The sequence below is a fragment of the Pyrus communis genome, chromosome 6 (assembly GCF_963583255.1).
Source record: "Pyrus communis chromosome 6, drPyrComm1.1, whole genome shotgun sequence".
Taxonomy (NCBI): Eukaryota; Viridiplantae; Streptophyta; class Magnoliopsida; order Rosales; family Rosaceae; genus Pyrus; species Pyrus communis.
In genome coordinates this window covers 22,654,498-22,672,215 of record NC_084808.1, presented here as the reverse complement: position 1 = coordinate 22,672,215, position 17,718 = coordinate 22,654,498, and the positions used below count along the sequence as shown (strand labels likewise).

The 17,718-nt window shown below is 37.1% G+C and overlaps 3 protein-coding genes and 1 non-coding gene across 4 annotated transcripts; 1 reads left to right on the top strand and 3 right to left on the bottom strand.

The window, feature by feature from the left end:
• The first annotated feature begins 3,628 nt into the window (after positions 1-3,628).
• LOC137737696 (protein MICRORCHIDIA 7-like) lies at positions 3,629-9,901 on the top strand. Its single transcript, XM_068477240.1, has 19 exons — positions 3,629-4,396; positions 4,571-4,645; positions 4,761-4,795; positions 4,886-4,964; positions 5,344-5,436; positions 5,564-5,648; positions 5,847-5,922; positions 6,400-6,528; positions 7,076-7,174; positions 7,294-7,395; positions 7,541-7,705; positions 7,793-7,888; positions 7,996-8,047; positions 8,165-8,276; positions 8,361-8,655; positions 8,879-8,973; positions 9,069-9,150; positions 9,246-9,368; positions 9,446-9,901. The coding sequence occupies exons 1-19, from the start codon at positions 3,913-3,915 to the stop codon at positions 9,509-9,511; spliced, it is 2,343 nt and encodes a 780-aa protein (XP_068333341.1). The 5' UTR covers positions 3,629-3,912; the 3' UTR covers positions 9,512-9,901.
• Positions 9,902-10,746: 845 nt separating this feature from the next.
• Positions 10,747-12,188, bottom strand: LOC137736469 (uncharacterized). Its single transcript, XM_068475732.1, has 2 exons — positions 11,897-12,188; positions 10,747-11,486 (listed from the first exon to the last, which is right to left on the bottom strand). The coding sequence occupies exons 1-2, from the start codon at positions 12,063-12,065 to the stop codon at positions 10,747-10,749; spliced, it is 909 nt and encodes a 302-aa protein (XP_068331833.1). The 5' UTR covers positions 12,066-12,188.
• A 2,277-nt stretch (positions 12,189-14,465) lies between these two features.
• On the bottom strand, positions 14,466-14,538 carry TRNAA-UGC (transfer RNA alanine (anticodon UGC)). Its single transcript has one exon. It is a non-coding gene; the product is annotated as a tRNA-Ala (tRNA).
• A 564-nt stretch (positions 14,539-15,102) lies between these two features.
• Positions 15,103-15,743, bottom strand: LOC137738417 (glutaredoxin-C1-like). Its single transcript, XM_068478053.1, has one exon. The coding sequence runs from the start codon at positions 15,608-15,610 to the stop codon at positions 15,227-15,229; it is 384 nt and encodes a 127-aa protein (XP_068334154.1). The 5' UTR covers positions 15,611-15,743; the 3' UTR covers positions 15,103-15,226.
• Positions 15,744-17,718: the final 1,975 nt, after the last annotated feature.

The following is a 17,718-nucleotide window of genomic DNA, read 5'->3' as shown; positions in this document are numbered from 1 at the left end:
ATTTATTATTTTTCGTAAAGTATTTAATTATTCGAATGAAATTAATCTCAATAATATGTCTGACAACCGAACAATTTGGGCTTGGGCTGAATTAGATTTTTTTTTTCCATAATAGGTTGGAAACCTAATATAACACACACACACACACACATATATAAGCGAGGTCCTCTCATTAGCAGCCGCACCACGATTATGCAATCACCATTTGTAATAGTGAGGAGGAGCTTGATTACTGCGTATTGATCATTACAGATTTACAGGTTCATATCTTGTGTTGTTTATGGATCTTATTTACTAAGATTTACACATGCTTGGGAATACATTGGCCTTGCATTTATAAATGGAAGACTAATTTTGATATAAAACATAAATCTACAAGTGCTATATAATTGGCAAAACTTTGTAAATCATAGTATTTATACAAATTTAAGAATTTTTTATTTTTCTTTTATTGCGATGAAATCCTAGCTTTGCCATTATCAATGTCTAAAAAAAAACTAGTTTTAGGATAAGCCTTGGCATTTTTTGGGTGAAGCGGTGGCAAAAACATCTCAGCCCAACCAGCATGGGTGGTATAAGGTCAGTGCCTGGTTTTACAATCTTTTTAGCTTTTTTATCACTATGTACAAGAATACAAATGGTGAAATTAACATGGGGGTTTGATTGGGCTTAAGGGGTACCTTCGAATGGTACGGATTTCACTGTTTTAGATGGCTAGAAATGGGTTGGAACTCCGGCGAACCCTACCCGCTTAGACTCTCCCTCATCAATTTGTTTCTTTTTTTTCTTTTTCTTATATTATTAAATTTATATCATCGTATGCCTACACACTTTGTATGTATGAACACTTTTTTATTGTTGTTTTTAAAATGGGAAGGAGAGAGAACTGTGAACACGAAAAATTCCTGAAACAAGAAACAAGAATACGTGTACAAAATAATATTTTTGTGTTTAATGATTTTGGGGTTACGATCTCTCTCAAATTTGGTCCTCTGATTCTATCTTCGTAGGGTGTAGGTTTGTGGATGAGTTGTTGATCCAAAGGGCCGTCGGGGCTTGATCTAAGGATGAACAGTTGATGAACGGATCTTCAAGGGGCGTTGGGCTTGATCTTGAAGAATGAGTGTATGGGTTTGTTGAAGTTGTTGATCCAAAGGGCCGTTGGGGCTTGATCTTAGGATGAACAGTTGATGAATGGATCTTCAAGGGGCGTTGGGCTTGATCTTGAAGAATGGGTGTATGGATTTCTTCAAGGGCTTTTGGGCTTAATCTTAAAGAATGATGGATGAGCAGATCTTCAAGGGCTTTTGGACTTAGTCTTGAAGAACGATTGGATGTGTGGATTTGTTGAAATTGTTGATACAAAGGGCCGTTGGGGCTTGATCTTAGGATGAACGGATGATGAATGATGAACACTTTCTTCAAGGGGCCGTCGGGGCTTGATCTTGAGTTGGTGTGAGTTCTTCAAGGGCCGTTGGGGCTTGATCTTGAAGGAGGATTTGACGAAGAACGAAAAGTGCTTTCTTGATCCTTCGGGATTTCTTGGGAATTTGGATGCTTGAGAGCTTTAGAGTTTCAAAGTCTCAAGGATTTGGGGAATTCTCTTCCAATTTGGGAGTAGAGAAATGTATTTGTGAATTGGTTTTCTTGGTGATATTCCTCTTGATGGAGAAGCCTATTTATAGGTTTTGAGAATGAATCACCACCATTCATTTTTTTGGTGAAGTGAGTGAAGGTTGTAGGTGAAGTAAGTGTGTGAGGTTGGTGAAGTAAGTGGAGGTTGTAGGTGAAGTAAGTGAATGTTGTTGGTGAAGTAAGTGGAGGAGTGGAGGTTGTAGGTGAAGTAAGTGTGTGAGGTTGGTGAAGTAAGTGGAGGTTGTAGGTGAAGTAAGTGGATGTTGTTGGTGAAGTAAGTGGAGGTTGTAGGTGAAGTAAGTGGATGTTGTGGGTGAAGTAAGTGTGTGAGGTTGTAGGTGAAGTAAGTGGATGTTGTGGGTGGTTGTAGGTGAAGTAAGTGGATGTTGTGGGTGAAGTAAGTGTGTGAGGTTGGTGAAGTAAGTGGAGGTTGTAGGTGAAGTAAATAAATGTTGTAATTTTAATACATTGGTTAACATTTATTTTACTGAAATTTCGATGTCTACAAGAACGTGGGTGGGACTGGGAGGTTTTTGTTTTTTTATTTTATTTTAATATTAGATATATCTTGATATCACTGTAGGTAAAGTTTCAATAAAAAACAGTAAAATTTAGATCTGTGAACTTACACTATTGCCCTTTTTTTGTGATAGAAAACTAGATAGTTTTTTTTATTCTCTTTTGGATGACAAAGATGATTCTATTAATAAGTAGTTTCGATACATATCTCTACTAATTAATAAGACACTAATTGTCTACCAAAATCCTATGAAATTATCAGTTTAACTCTACTTAAAACAGAACATGAATAAGAAATATGAGGCAGAAATGTAATTTCACACAACCAAATTTTACTTTTTTTTTTTAAAGCCTCACCTACATGTAATCCTAACATATCTCTAATTAAAAAATAAATAAATAAAATTCCCACTCTCACATTCTCTATCACTCTCTTCATCTCTCCTTCTATTTCAAAAATTAAAAAATTAAAAAATTTCTCACACACTTTATTTGTGCCCATATGCTAGTGCTCAATTAATATATATCTTATTGCAAAATCCTTGCCAAGAAAAATCACAATTGGAGGTCCTGATGTAGAGCTCAAATATTCCTGAGCAAGGTTTATAGGTCTGGCACAAAGAAAAGACTCATATTGAGCTCCAGATAGAGACAAACTATGATAGATCTGGCAGAGCAAGGTTCGGCAGATCTGATTCAAAATTTATTTAGGGGTCGTTTGATAAATATTTTATTTTTAATTTTTAGTATCTAATTATTTTATGAAAAAACTACTTTGGTAATATTTTCAGTTAAAAAAAATAAAAACTAAAAGTCAAATTTTGAAAACAATAAAAGGTAGTTTTCATTTTTTTTTTATTTATCAATTTCAATAAAAGTACAAACAAAAATTAAACGACAATTTAGTATATGTGTTTGGTTAAATTTTCATTAATCTCAAAATTGCCCCGACTAGTATTAACAAGACGGGTAATGCTAAAGAGATTAAAATTGTAGATAAAATTTGTAAATTAAATGAGATGGAAGTTAACAATTGAGTTATTGCTTAAGTGTTAATAAACGTGCTAGTTTCTTATTGATGACACATCATTAGTTTGTAAATTTTGTTTTGCTAGATTTATCCTTAACAAGACTAATGAGCTCTAATTTTAAGAAAATGCATACTTATTTATCAATGCAATAAAACACAAAAAATTTGTATTGAAATATAGATATCGAAGCTGTTAATTCATGAGTATATTATCAAAACGAATATCAGTGCAATTAAGAGTGGATTTGATAGATAATTGTTGTGCTTCTCTGATTTGAGACTACTCTTCACATCCTTCTTGGCTTGTATCGAGTCAACTCACTCGAACTACCAACAATTATTTTAGACTTCCAATCATTCCAAAAGCAACTCCGAGCATGTTTTCCTAGTGCTTTTCTGCTTTGCTTTCTTTTTGCCATTCTGGAATTAGCTCCGAACTGCAGCACGCCGCGTGAATGCCCGTTATTATCCACGTGCTCTCACGTGCAAAACTTCCATCCTAATTTTATCTCTGCTTCTGTTACAGAGTCGCGCCACTTTTGTTCCCGAACTTCCGAGAGTGACGTAACCGTCCGTCTTCTTCTTCCCTCTCCGTCGTCGTTTCGATTTCTCCTTCCAATTTCAAAATCCTCTGAAATTTTCTCGCGTTTTCCCAGTCCCCAGACAAACCCTAACCCAAAAAAACCCACAATCCGTCGCTGTAAATTTCCCGCATTGCCCTTCAAACCATGGCCTCCAGCGCTGTTAACGTCAAGCAAGAACCCTCCGAGAAACCCTACCAAATCCCCAACCTTCTGCCAATCCCATTAAGCAGCGATAGTAGCAGTAGCAGTAGCGCCAGTTCCGTCAATTCTTCCGACATCGAAGACCTTGAGACCAATTCCTTGTTCGATTCCGTGACGAGCAAGTTGAACGGCGACGATCGCGATTTGGCGGATGGAGGGGATGATGCTCCGGCGGCGAAGAAGGCGAAACGCGACGGTGAAAGGGGGTTCGTGTTGCCGGTAGGGTTTCTGCGTCCTCTCCCGCCGTTGGAATTGTCCAAGGAGTTGCCTCTGGATCTGGTTTTGCCCGCCTCGACAATGTGCTTGCCGAGTGGGTCCGGTTGTAATAACCAGGTGGGCCCGGTTATAAGGGGATGCAAGCAGTTTTGGAAAGCAGGGGATTATGAGGGTGACATTGGAGGCATTGCCATTTCTGGGTTTTCGTCTGGTAAGTTAGTGCTTCTGGCTCTTTGTTTTTGTTTACCAAGTGTTTGACAATTTGTTTTCTTCCTCTGCAAGTCTTTTTTCATTGGAATCTTGCTCTACATGTCTTTGTTGGAGTGTTTTAGGAGAGTCTGATGGTAATTTGCTAATCGTTTTTGGATGTTTTTGGATTTTGCAGCTGGCATGGACCATGTTAGGGTTCATCCCAAGTTTCTCCATTCAAATGCAACCAGCCATAAGTGGGCGCTGGGAGGTACATTGTCACTGAAGTTGTGAACGATGGATTACTTGTTTTTTCATTTCCCCGAGTGAAAAGAATTTGGTTATGCAATACTGGAATTTGGCTGACTGTGATCTTCTGTTTGCAGCTTTTGCGGAGCTCCTAGACAATGCTTTAGATGAGGTTATTGAACATATATTTTCTGTTTCCTTTTCTTTTCTTCAAAAATTTAAGGAATATGGAAGTGCGTCTTGACTATTTATGTTGGCGTAGGTCTGCAATGGGGCCAACCATGTTTGTGTTGACATGGTGAGAAACAAAAAAGATGGTAATGAGATGTTGATGGTTGAAGGTATGCTTCTCCATAGTTTTGTCATATTTCTTCTCGCGCATGGTGAACTATTTGTATCGATAGGGTGCAGGCATTACCATTTATGATTTCTAATTGGTTCTTAGTTGACTGATTTAGTAGTGGCCTTTATTTGCATATACTGTTTCGATATTAGTTATATTGGTATCCAGGGACCAGGGTAGCTGTAGGTATCACAAAGCGGTGTTCGCAGTTCCATCTGTGTTCTAAGACATATGTGCTCAGCTTGAGTTTTTAAGATCACAATTGCTTTTCCCTTCCCTATATTTTTTTTTTTTTGCTTTGACTTGAAACATCTCAACTCTTTGTACAAATGATAATAGTTGATTTTTACATTTTATTAACCTTGTTTTTACTACAGATGACGGTGGTGGGATGACGCCTGAAAAAATGCGAAAATGCATGTCTCTTGGGTATTCTGCAAAAAGCAAATTGGCAAATACTATTGGTCAATGTGAGCTTCTATATTACTAGCATTATACTATAGAGTTTCCTGTGTAAATGGGTAGAGAATAACTGCTATAACAGAGAAGATTGTTTCACTAATAATTTTCTCTTTCTTATAATATTTTCTTTTTCAGATGGCAATGGGTTTAAGACTAGTACTATGAGGCTTGGAGCAGACGTAATAGTGTTTTCTCGTTGTGAGGGGGAGGATGGGAGAAGGTTTGTTTTTAATCTGTCTCTGTTAAACCCTAGCTTGGAAACTTGATTCATTTGGTCTTAGAAGTCTGAAGTTTTACATGGTTGTAGTATAAGGACTTGCAGAAACGGCAGTCTTTTGTTACTTTTTATTTTGTCATCTGCCTCATGTTTTTATTTTGTCAAATTGAAAAGTATCCGACTCATACTCTTTTCTCTTAGACCGACACAGACCATCGGAGTTCTATCCTACACCTTTTTGAGGGGTACTGGAAAGGAAGATATTGTGGTTCCCATGGTAAGCAGAGTTTCTTTTTTTTTTCTTTTCTGGTGGTAAAATAATGACAACATTTTGACCATCCCTGATTTTGTAGCCAGGCTTTTGGGTTTATAGTTTTGTACTGTAACTTTCATAATTATCACCATACGCTACTTAATCCTTTCCTTGTATTGTGATTTTTGAACCATATTGCTCTGATCAAGTCAGTATGTTATTACTAATGCATGTCTTAAAGTTTAAGACTTATTAAAAGATGAAATAAAAATAATTCAGACGAAAGGTAGCTTTAAATTTTTTATAATGATGTGCTTGTTACCACAAGTTGTGATGTTATTTTTTCCAGGAAGTTTAGTTAAGGACCATTTTTAATAAATTAGTGATGCATTTTGTAAGAGAAGCTTATCACTGGGAAAATTGGAGAAATGATCTTAATTATCAGTCTCGCATTAATTTCTCTCCATTATTCCATTAATTATGATTTATTTTTACTGTAAGGTTGATTATGAGAAAAGAGGCCAAGGTTGGAACAAGATGATGCGGGGTTCTCCAGATGACTGGCATAAGAACTTAGCAACCATAGTACAGTGGTCTCCTTATTTAAGCGAAGAAGATCTTCTTCAGCAGGTAATTCTTAATTTTTCTTTTCAAATTCTGTTTTTGAACTTGGCATTTCTCATTTGGTCTACTTCCCTTTTGCCTTTTCAAGTTTGTAGCATAATCTGACTATGAGAGAGAGAGAGAGAGAGAGAGAGAGAGAGATCCAACTTACTGTGTTTTTGCTTCTTATTAATGCACAATATTCTACTCTTAAGGTTTGGTTTGTAACCATTATTGTTGTCTCAAATTTTCTATTATTTATATCTTTTTGAGGCTTGGGTTGATGACTCATCCTCTTTTGCTCAAAATTGCTCTGAATAATACTTATTTTTGAGAAAGGAAAATATAGACTTCTTTAGATATGAGTGCAGGAATGTACATTGTAATGCATTCTTCAAGTTTCCAGTGAAACACCAAATGTTTTGCGCAATTGTCACTACTTGTATTGATAACCACATTGACATTTCATAGCTATGTTTCAGGGCACCATTGTTTGTCTTTAATATTATGTCAAAACAAATTGTTACTTAGCTCCTTCATATGCTAATGCACTTGTTGTCCTTTGTCACTGTAGTTTAATCTCTTTAAAGAGCATGGTACATGTATAATAATATACAACCTTTGGGAGGATGATGAAGGAAAACTGGAACTTGATTTCGACACTGATCCCCATGTGAGATTTTGACTCTTTTTCAATTGATCGTTGTTTTTTATCTTAAGTCTTGTAAATTGTAGGGTACCTTCGCTGCACTTTCAGATTTGGGTTCTTATCTTTTGTGCATGAAATGACAGGATATTCAAATTAGAGGAGTCAATAGGGATGAGAAGAACATTCAGATGGCAAAACGGTATCCCAACTGTAGACACTTCTTAACCTATCGGCATTCATTAAGGGTATGTTTGAAGAACTCATTCAACTTCAATGAATGTCAACATTCACTGTGACAGAAACTGTAATTCTCGAAGAAGACAGTTTCACATACGATCTTACATCAGCAATCATAACCAAAACATCTTTATTCTTTTTTTTTTTTTCCAGAGTTATGCATCAATTCTTTATCTCAGGCTTCCATACAACTTCAGAATTATTCTTCGTGGGAAAGATGTTGAACATCATAATATAGTTAATGATATGATGTTAACGAAGGAGGTAACATACAGACCTCTGCAACTTCCGGAAGGACTGTCGCCAAAAGTTGCAAATGTAATACCTCCATAACTAATCTTGAAATAGCATTACTTTTTATGATTTTATTTTACAATATTACTGATTATTCCCTTATTTTTACAGATGACTGCAAATGTGACACTTGGTTTTGTAAAGGATGCAAAATATCATATTGATGTCCAAGGGTTCAGCGTTTATCATAAAAATCGACTGATTAAGGTTAGTGTCTCATTTAAATTGTTGTTGATAATAAGGCACAATACTTGCAATCCTGTACAGTTTATTCTGTTTTCTTCTCATATTTTGCCTGAAAAAACTTTTATCAGCCGTTTTGGAGGCTGTGGAATCCTGCCGCAAGTCATGGTCGTGGCATTATAGGTATTTTGTAATACTTCTCAAACAGATTAGTTATTGTGTTTTTCTCGGAGTTGCATTGACTAATTGTGATATGGATTAATTTTGTTACCCCACTCTTGTCATCTCTCTCCGTGACAGGTGTTTTGGAAGCTGATTTTGTTGAACCAACTCACGACAAACAGGGCTTTGAGCGGACAGCTGTGCTTTCAAGACTAGAGAATAAATTGGTTAAAATTCAAAAGGATTACTGGTTTGTTCTTTTCCTCAATGCTGCTTAAGTACTTGAGGTTGTTTGTATGATTGTATCTCACTTACTGTGATCCATCTTTTCTAGGTATGCAAATTGCCAGACTGTTGGGTATGCTCCAGTAAGACGTACTACTGATTTTCCAGAAAGAGAACCTTCAGTGTCTGGTAGAAGGAAATCCTGTCGCGTAAATCAGAATTGCCATGGTTCTAGTAGTGGACGACTTAAGTCCAGTAACAAACTTGAAAAAGGATCATTAGCCGTAAATGTTTCAAGTGAAAATGGGAGCTGTTATGAGGCATCACGTTCTTGTATTGAACCTCAGCAAGATCCTGCTTCAGATGAAAGAGTCCCTCAAATGCTTACACGTTCACAGTCAAAGGCATTTTATTTTACCTTTACTTCTCACTCGTGTTTATTTCTGCTTCAGATCATATGATCACTTGTGCACATTGTGGTAGCAGCAAATACAAAAGAGTTAATAGATTAGTGTGGACCTTATGGTTAACTGTCGAGAATTAGACAGTTAATAGATTGTTGTGTACGCTAAATTTTGCTACCCACTCACAAGTTTGCTCATTGCTTGTATTTGCTCCCGTTAGCAGACGGTCGCTACAAACAGAGTGGGACAAGTTTCTACAGATTGCAATGCTGAATGTTCAACCAAGTCGAAAAAGGAATCCCATGAAGCGACAGAAAGGTTCTGCAAAGTTCAGCTCGCTTACGTTGTGTGCTTGTGCAAATAGTCTTTTTATTCAAAACTTACCATTTCATTGTTGTCCTTTCTCTTTGCAGTTTGAAGGAAATTGTCAGTCCAGCAATGGCTAAATTGCTAAACGAGCGCAGTTGTGAAAGGTGCAAATCTCTTGGGACTGAAGTAAGTGTGCTAGCTTTAAATAGTTATCTTAAACTGTACATTATCATGTCAATTAAATTTTGATGCTCGTGCTTTTCATTTTTCATTTTAATCAGCTTGAGCAGGCAAAAGAAAAAATAGAAGAGTTGGAGAAAGAGCAATCGGCTTTCCTAGAAATAATAGTGCAAGAAAAGGCCGAGCGAGAACAAGAAGAGGAAAGATTAAGGAAAAGCCTAACGGTGGGGATATATCACAAGCCGCTCTCTGCATCTTCACTTGTCCATTCTCTGAGAAATCTTTTTTTCCCTGGATGCAGGATGCTTCTAACACGATCGGCAAGTTGCTTGAGAAGGTGAAAGAGCTAGAAGGAAGGAAGCTATAGAACCCTAAAGTTGAGCATGAGTAAGGCACAAAAAGCGCGAGTGCCCATGCTTTGATTTACGTGTATCTTGCCGTACATATATTCTCAGAACCAATGAATTCCGTGGTCTAGAAGGAAGGCTAGAGTGTAGTTGACCTGAATATTACATATCAGGATTTGTGTAGTTCACCTGAAAAACCTGTATACACATTGTCTGCTAAATGTTAAGGCAATGTGGTAATTGCGTAATTTTGATAGCATTAACATTGCAGATTAGGAAGAGCAAGTAGCAAGGTTGAAGTACGATTGGAAGCGCTTTTTGGTTTGGGAGTCAGTATGTACATTTTCATAAGAATTTCTTTTCGGCTTTACTAATTTCCAATGTTTAGTTCATTGTTGTAAGTAATAATTGCACAGAAATATATTTTAAATTGTCTGTCTTTAGTTTCTGGTGGTAGCTAGTCTGTAGTTTCTTGGTGTAATGGTCCTCACCTCTTTAGAAGAGGATAGGTGCCTCGCACGCGACTATTGTCAAAGAAATAGTCTCGCCTAATCTTTCTTCATTTGAAAACAAAAATAATTATGTCAAAAGTACAGTTACCATTTTGGCTCGAAATCACTTTTGGTCTATGTAGTTTCCTTGTTTTTATCAACAGAGAACTATTTCTACATTCCTCGTTTCATCTCCAGCACTACGTATTTTCTTAGCAATTAGGTTGATAATTCATAGGAGAATCAACTAATACATGCTAAAGGTGAAAATGGGAGTACGGTTATTACATCTCTTACCAGTTTGGTCATTATTTTTGTTTTTGTTAGAAGTTTTGATGGATGTTTATGAAATGACGACATTGATTTATAGTACCGAATTTCAAATAAAATATTAATTAATTTTTAAGTTTAAGGAGTTTAGTCCATTTTAAAGATCATTTCTGATAAAAAAAAAACCTTTAGCCACTTTGTCCTTACGCTAAACAAATCACTAGTCACAGGCTGACAGAGACGGGATTGATGTAGAATATGTGTTAATTTTTTATCCAAATGTTTTCCATCGCAAACATACACAAATAAGCTTTTCTGACCACGATAAACAATCATATATATGAAACACAATTATTTTAGGTATTGAAGCGAAATTGTTATTAGCAATCCAAAATTCTTATTCTACATTCGTTACAAGGGTATAATTTTTTTTAATTATAGAAAATAAAATAAAAAATGAAATTTTTGGAATGTCAATAATAATTCTCGTAAAACTATGGATTCTGGTTTTGTTGGGTAATCTGAGGGAACGGAGGAGGAACATGTGGTATCCAGGTTCTGGGATCTCCCAGGCTGAACGCAGGCGGCGGCGGAGGAGAAAAAACTGAAGGAATGTAAGGAATCCAAGTCCTCGGATCCCCCAAATTAAACGCCGGCGGAGCATTTGGGGCAAAAGGATTTGGTGCCGGAGGGAACTGCGGGAATGGGAAAGGCAAAGATGGCGGGCCCTGGAACGGGAACGGGAATGGCGGCAAAAATGGCAATGGAGGCAGAGGAGGAAAGGGCAGGGAAGAAAATGGCGGCGGCTGAGGCCATGGGAAGAACCTGTATGGTGGGAAGTAAGGGAGGAAGAACTTGGAGGAATTGAAGGAAGTTGCCAATCCACCCTCCACCTTCCTGTTTCCGCAGAGCGTGAGATTTTTCTTACGTGGTCGGAAACTCAAGGCGTTCATGCTGTAGATGCAGAGATTGTCTTGTTTCGATTTGACTGAGATTTCGTCTGCGGTGGTTGTTAAGGCGGGGACATTGCAGGCGGAGGAGGAGCTGCCTATCAAGGTTGCCTGGCACATTGACTTCATGGCAAAGCCACTGATGCAGTTGACTCCATCGACAGAGGGGATTTCCAGTTTGTAGACTCCGTACTTGTCTGTGGTTTTGTTGACCTGGAAGTTCATCTGTGATGCTGTTTTGCGGGATTTTGCTCTGAATTTGCATTTTATGAGGACGTCCACACCTGCTCAGTTAACAAAACTAATAGAATGACTAAAAAATCATCAAAAAAACTAAAAGTTGCGCTTTTAACGACGTTCGACAGAAAAACTTAGAAGTTAGAAAGTACTTAAACTTTTGTGTTATGTTTGAACGAACAACTTTTAAAGTATCAATGAATTTTAGACTAAATTGTTAAAAATGCAATACGAGAATGTAATCATTGAACCACTCAAACACTACAAATCTCTCCCATACTTTTTGATAACATCTTGAAAGGTAATTTTTGAAATTTCATACAATTTATTTTGCAGCGCATTCCAAAACGTACCATTAGTAAACATTTTGTTGTGCTTTTAACATAAGTGCTTATGAGCATAAGTGCTTATTTATGGATTCTAAATGAAACCATACTGCACTTTGGAGATTATTTACCTGGGAGAAAGTAGCTGCTCCTCGAGAAACTGTTGCTTAAACAGGTATCACAGTAAACTGCTCCCACAACGGTGATCCGAGCGGTTGGGGGTGTGGATCGAGCGGCCAGAGCAGGTGGGTGGATGGCAAGAGATGCAAGAAGAAGAACAAACGAAATGATGGGATCCATGGAAGAAGCTTCTACTGATTTAAATTAAGCAGCATATAACAAAGCTTATAGACTATTTGCTAGCTAGTCTGTGTTATATAGCTGGAGATTCAAGCTCTCTATGTTTAATGGAGCCCGTGAGTATTTGGTGTTAGGACCAACTGTAACCAGAGACATGAAATGCTTTATATATTCAGAACAAAACAAAGACATGTGAAGAACCCTTTTTGGCATGATTGTCAGGTAAGAGGGGTAGATCAGAGAAATTACATCCAAATGCTAAAGTGATGGTATTCTGAACACATCAAGTTTTACTGCATGTTTTAACGTGTACAGCTGCACTTATAACATTGTGTAATTAGTTTTGAAATACTGACAATTCTTGTTGCTTGTAAGTTTACCTCGGTTGTAACTAGACATGGGATGGTGGGGATTTAATTTCTGTTATGATTTCTGGATGGAACAAGTTGTAACTGGATATGGGGCTTTTCTTCCTTTTTATTTTTGACATTTTGCATGTGGGGCTTGGGGGTCATTTTCTGTTGGACTCCTCCCCCACATTGCTTGAAGACCACTAGATGATTAACAATTTGAAGGAAATTTCTGTTTGAAGATTATGAGAAAGGACGTGATTAACAATGAGGATATCCGAAATCAAGTAGAAGTGGCCGCAATCGAAGATAAGATGAGAGAAAATTAATTAAGGTGATTTAAACATGTGAAATGAAGACCTATAGGTACTCCGATTAGAAAAGGTGAACATGAAATAGCAGCTCACGATAAAATGGGTAGAGGAACTGAGGAAAAACTAAGAAAACTTGGAAAGGGACTTTAAGAAAAGATATGGAATGCTTGAAGCTAACGGAAGATTTGGTCCAAAACCGATAGCAATGATGTTCTAAAATTCCTACTAATATTACTGCACAACTTTTCATATATATAAGAGTAATTGTAGAAATGATTTTTTAACTTTAACTCAATTAGAGTAATGGTCCTCAACTCATCAAAATGTGCAGCTATAGTTCCTCAACTAAGGATCCATTGGTCTTTCAACTTTAATCCAACTGGAGAAATGATCCCTCAACTTTAATCCAATTGTAACAATGATCCTTCCAACATAACTCATTTTGACAAAATTCTGACGAATTTCATGAAAAGACCATAGCTATACGTTTTGATGAGTTGATGAACCCCAATTATAGTAATGATCCTTCCAATATAACTTATTTTAACAAAATTCTAACGAAGTTGACGAAAATTATTATAGCTACACATTTTAATGAGTTGAGAGACCAATGGTAATGAATTTTTAGTTGAGGGACCATTGCTCTAATTTGATTAAAGTAGAGGGATCATTTCTACAATTTATTCTTATATATATGAAGAGTTGTGTAGTAGCATTAGTATGAATTTTAGAACATCATTGCTCTCGATTTGGCCAAGTCTTCCATTAGCTTCAAGCATTCCATATCTTTTCTTAGAGTCTCTTTCCAAGTTTTCTTAGGTCTTCCTCAGTTCCTCTACCCATTTTACTGTGAGCCGCTATTTCATATTCGCCTTTTCTAATCAGAGTATTTGTAGGTCTTCGTTTCACATGTTTAAACTACCTTAACTGATTTTCTCTCATCTTATCTTCAATTGTGACCATTCCTACTTGAGGGACCATTGCTTCAATTTATTCTATGTATAACACAGTTACTAGTATATAATTGAGTCCAAATTGACTCCTTAATTGATCCGACTTTGGTCATGAATTTAGAACAGGGCCAGCCTGGGCCTGTAGACGTGTCGTTCCAAAGCCCAAAAGTAAAGATAAGTTGAAACTGGAGGAGTAACACTTCTTTTGAAAGTTTTATTTTTCTTGATTTCTTACATCTAATGAATTTGCAATAGTATCCAACTAAAAGGATTGAACTTACTGAATTTATGGAACTGCAGATTTACCATTGAGGAAGTAAGGACTAATCACAAGATTTCACAACAGTATTTGGAGAGAATACTAAATCGAGACCCCATGTAGTTAGATTTGTGCGACCACCTAACCAATAAACTGTTATATTCTCACACGAGTGAAAGTGGAACCAATACGGGAACGAATGAACAAAATATAGAGGAATATGCACCTGAGAGGGAGTAAGGTGAGACCAAGTAAGGCTTAAGTGCTGTATTGAAGTTTTTCCCATGTTAAAAGACTCAAGACCCATGCCTTAAGACAAAAAAAACACAATTACAATGTATTATCAACTTTTAGCGAACAAGTTTATGTTTAAGACAAATGCATTTATAATAAACTCATATATGGAACTTTAGTTATACAATTACCTTACACATATGGATTGGGTACAATTAATTAATTATACCAAGTAAATACACAATATTTCTTCATTTAGTTGGAAATTTACAAAAATGAAAAAACACAAATGGAGATGCAGGGGATCGAACCCTGTACCTCCCGCATGCAAAGCGGGCGCTCTACCATTTGAGCTACATCCCCAGTAGATGGTGAACTCTTTCGGTAAATAACTTAGTGATGTCAATGCCATTGTTTATGCTCAGTTTTTATATTGGTCAGTACTGTAATTATGCCTGATTAATTAGCTAGAGGTGAATAACACGAAGAATTAATGATAATTATACATAGAAGAATACAACAATTAATTTTATGCTATAATTATATTTTAGTGGCTGAATATTAAAAGGAATTATTCTGGTTTTTTATAGTATATCATTGTAATGTACATGTATGAGTCATAATTGTAGGGGTTTAAGCATCTCTGAATTCATGTATTTGTAAAGCACAATGGATCAAATTAGAGTCATTAGACGTTTTTTGATGAATGAAAGATTCAGAGTTTTGCTCTCTATTATTTTAGTGTCTTTCTCTTGTAAGATTGTTCAATTTTTGTTTCTAGTTTTCTGCAATTGTAGAATGTTACAAAAATAGGCTCTTTCAAGTTTTTCAGGTCTCTCCTTTCACACACAAACACACACACACACACACACACACACACACACACACATATATATATATATATCTGCGAGATTGGAGTAGAAAATGAAAGTGAAATTATCATAAATATATCCAAATGTAGTTAAAACTGAACATCATCATGAACACTCTCACTCTTTTCTATTCCATTTTTTTTGACTTGACCTGCATGTGATAAATTCGATGATGACGATCAGAGCCAGAGGGCCCCAGCCTCCTTAAGAAGTGGGACCAGGGACCCATTGATATGAGAAGCCATGACTCTATCCATGGCGCCAATAAGCTTGCCACCAATAAACACCACCGGAACCGCCGACGAGGTTCCGAGCAACCTCATGAGAGCCCTCTCGATCTCCTTCCCTCTGGGGTCCTGGTCCAGCTCGTACACCGTCGGGTTCACCCCCATTCCGCAGAAGAGCCTCTTGACGGCGTGGCACATGCAGCAGCTGCTCACGCTGAATATCACCACCGCGCTCTTCGACGCCAGCCTCGCCACCCGCTCCAGTGGGTCCCCCATGCTCATCCTCACCGGCACGTAGTACCCCCATGACTCAGCAGCTGCCTGGTACTGCATCATGATTAACAATGTACTAGTATAATCCTAATCTCTCCACTTATATAATTATTGATTATTTGGACCCAAAGATGAACAAAACACTAAACTAACCAAGTAAAAAAGTCGAAGATTACAAGTTACACCTGAGAGAAGATAAGAGAAGTTGTTTAGGGTTTGAAAACTGAAATTGAAAGAAGTTGGACAGTGAGGTGCGGATTTTATAGTCATGTTTGGGAGCGGTAAAATTGTAATAATGAAGGGTTGGGAGGGGTTAAGTGGGTTATATCGAGTTTTTTTGTCTGTTTGCTGTCGCAGGGCGTGCGAAGAGGGTGTCGTGGTTTTTGCTTTAAAAGGATTGTTGTCTGTACTACAATGTACAACGAGGGGAGAGGAGCGTAGACGTACGTGGACAAAATACATACTCGTATTTTGTGGCGGTCACTGGCGGAAGCGGCGGTGTCAGGAGGTGGAAGGCGGTGAGTGGGGTATTTTTATCTACGGTCGGGAGTAGGGAGGGGTAGTGTGTCAGCTCTATTTTAAGCTTAAATTAAGGGCTTTATTCAGATTATGTTGGAATTGAAGCAGGCTTTAATAAAAGGAGAGGCAGAAGGATTAGACGGCTGCGCTGGTCCTCCTTGTCGAGAGCGCTATTATATAAGACCAAAACTTCTTTTTGCAATCCTGACGTGACCCTTACGCGCATGTCTCTCTTCTTTTTTTCCTTTAATTATTCTGGTGTTTTTGGATTTTGGATTCTCTCAACAGATACGGTATTGGCATGGCCATTGCCCAAAGCTTGAAGAGAACAAAGAACGTGATCGTGATGATCAACGGTTCTTCTTTCTTGGGTTCTGCAATTTGACCCCCAAACAACTCCCATCCCATGAAAAAGTAGAACTGCGACATCTAGCAGCATGCCCTGCATGCATGCTAGTGTTTGAATTATTTTCATGTTTTTGATGTCTCTGTGGAGCTGTGACTTCCTGCTTAATTTACTACTTTTTTGCTTTTTCAAAGTTAATTACCATTATAAATAAGCCTAATTTAGTTTACTTTAGTGTTCATGAGGTTCTGCTAACGCATGCAACCCCAAACACTAAAACCCTCGTGCGCTAGTTTTTGAGAGTAGTGTGTATGTATTGTAATTGACTATTAATTTCTACCACTAACATTAGTATGTCCACTTGATATGTTTGTTGAGCAGTTGTCCTATATATATAATTAATTAGGCAAATTGCTAAGTTTTAATGATCGTATACAACTATGTGTCTATTTTTCAATTACGCAATTAGCAATGAATTAAACAAAGACACATGATATAATAAGTGATAGGCAAATTTTCTCTTACAATAGGGTTATCTTTTAGTTTCTATAGTTCTTATGCATATATATAGTACCAATTGTGTACAATTATATATATTTATATTTCTTTTGCCACAGGACTGATTGTGAGATGAGAACATGAAAGAGACGAGACCTATTTGTTTGGAGTGTGCCAACTGAAAGACAAGGGGAGACAACTCAAATACTGGCCTAAAAATATAAAAAGTCATGCCGTTCAAAATTAAATTCTTCTAAGATTCATTGCTCAATTTTGCATACTCTACTCCCACACATATAATTAAATACAATTGGCGACAAATAAATTTTCTCCTACAATCAAAGTATATCTCCTGATGTCTACATCTCTTATCTAAGAATGTCATAGACATATATACCCCACCCGACAAATTAGATTTTCTCCTGAGTATGGGTTGGACCATATGTCCTTCATGTTATATAGTTTTCACCTAGCTTAATTATACACATTACCCCTTATCTAAATTAGTAGTGCACATGTAACGTTTGTCTTATATATCTATCTTTTCATCTTTTATTTGGTCGATTATATATACACGGAAAAATTAGATTTGGGTTGATCTGGGATTCAAATATATAAGATATATGTATAAAAACAACAGAAACAACAACAAAAAAGTCTGGAATTTAGTAGCGTGTAGGAGCAAAAGCAATGACAAAGTAAACAAACGGTTGACTTGGATGTTGGAACGATTATAGAGAAAGAAGAAAAAGGAAGGCGTGGTCTGCAATACAGATGAAGTCGGGCGGCGGGCACAGTTCGCATGCCG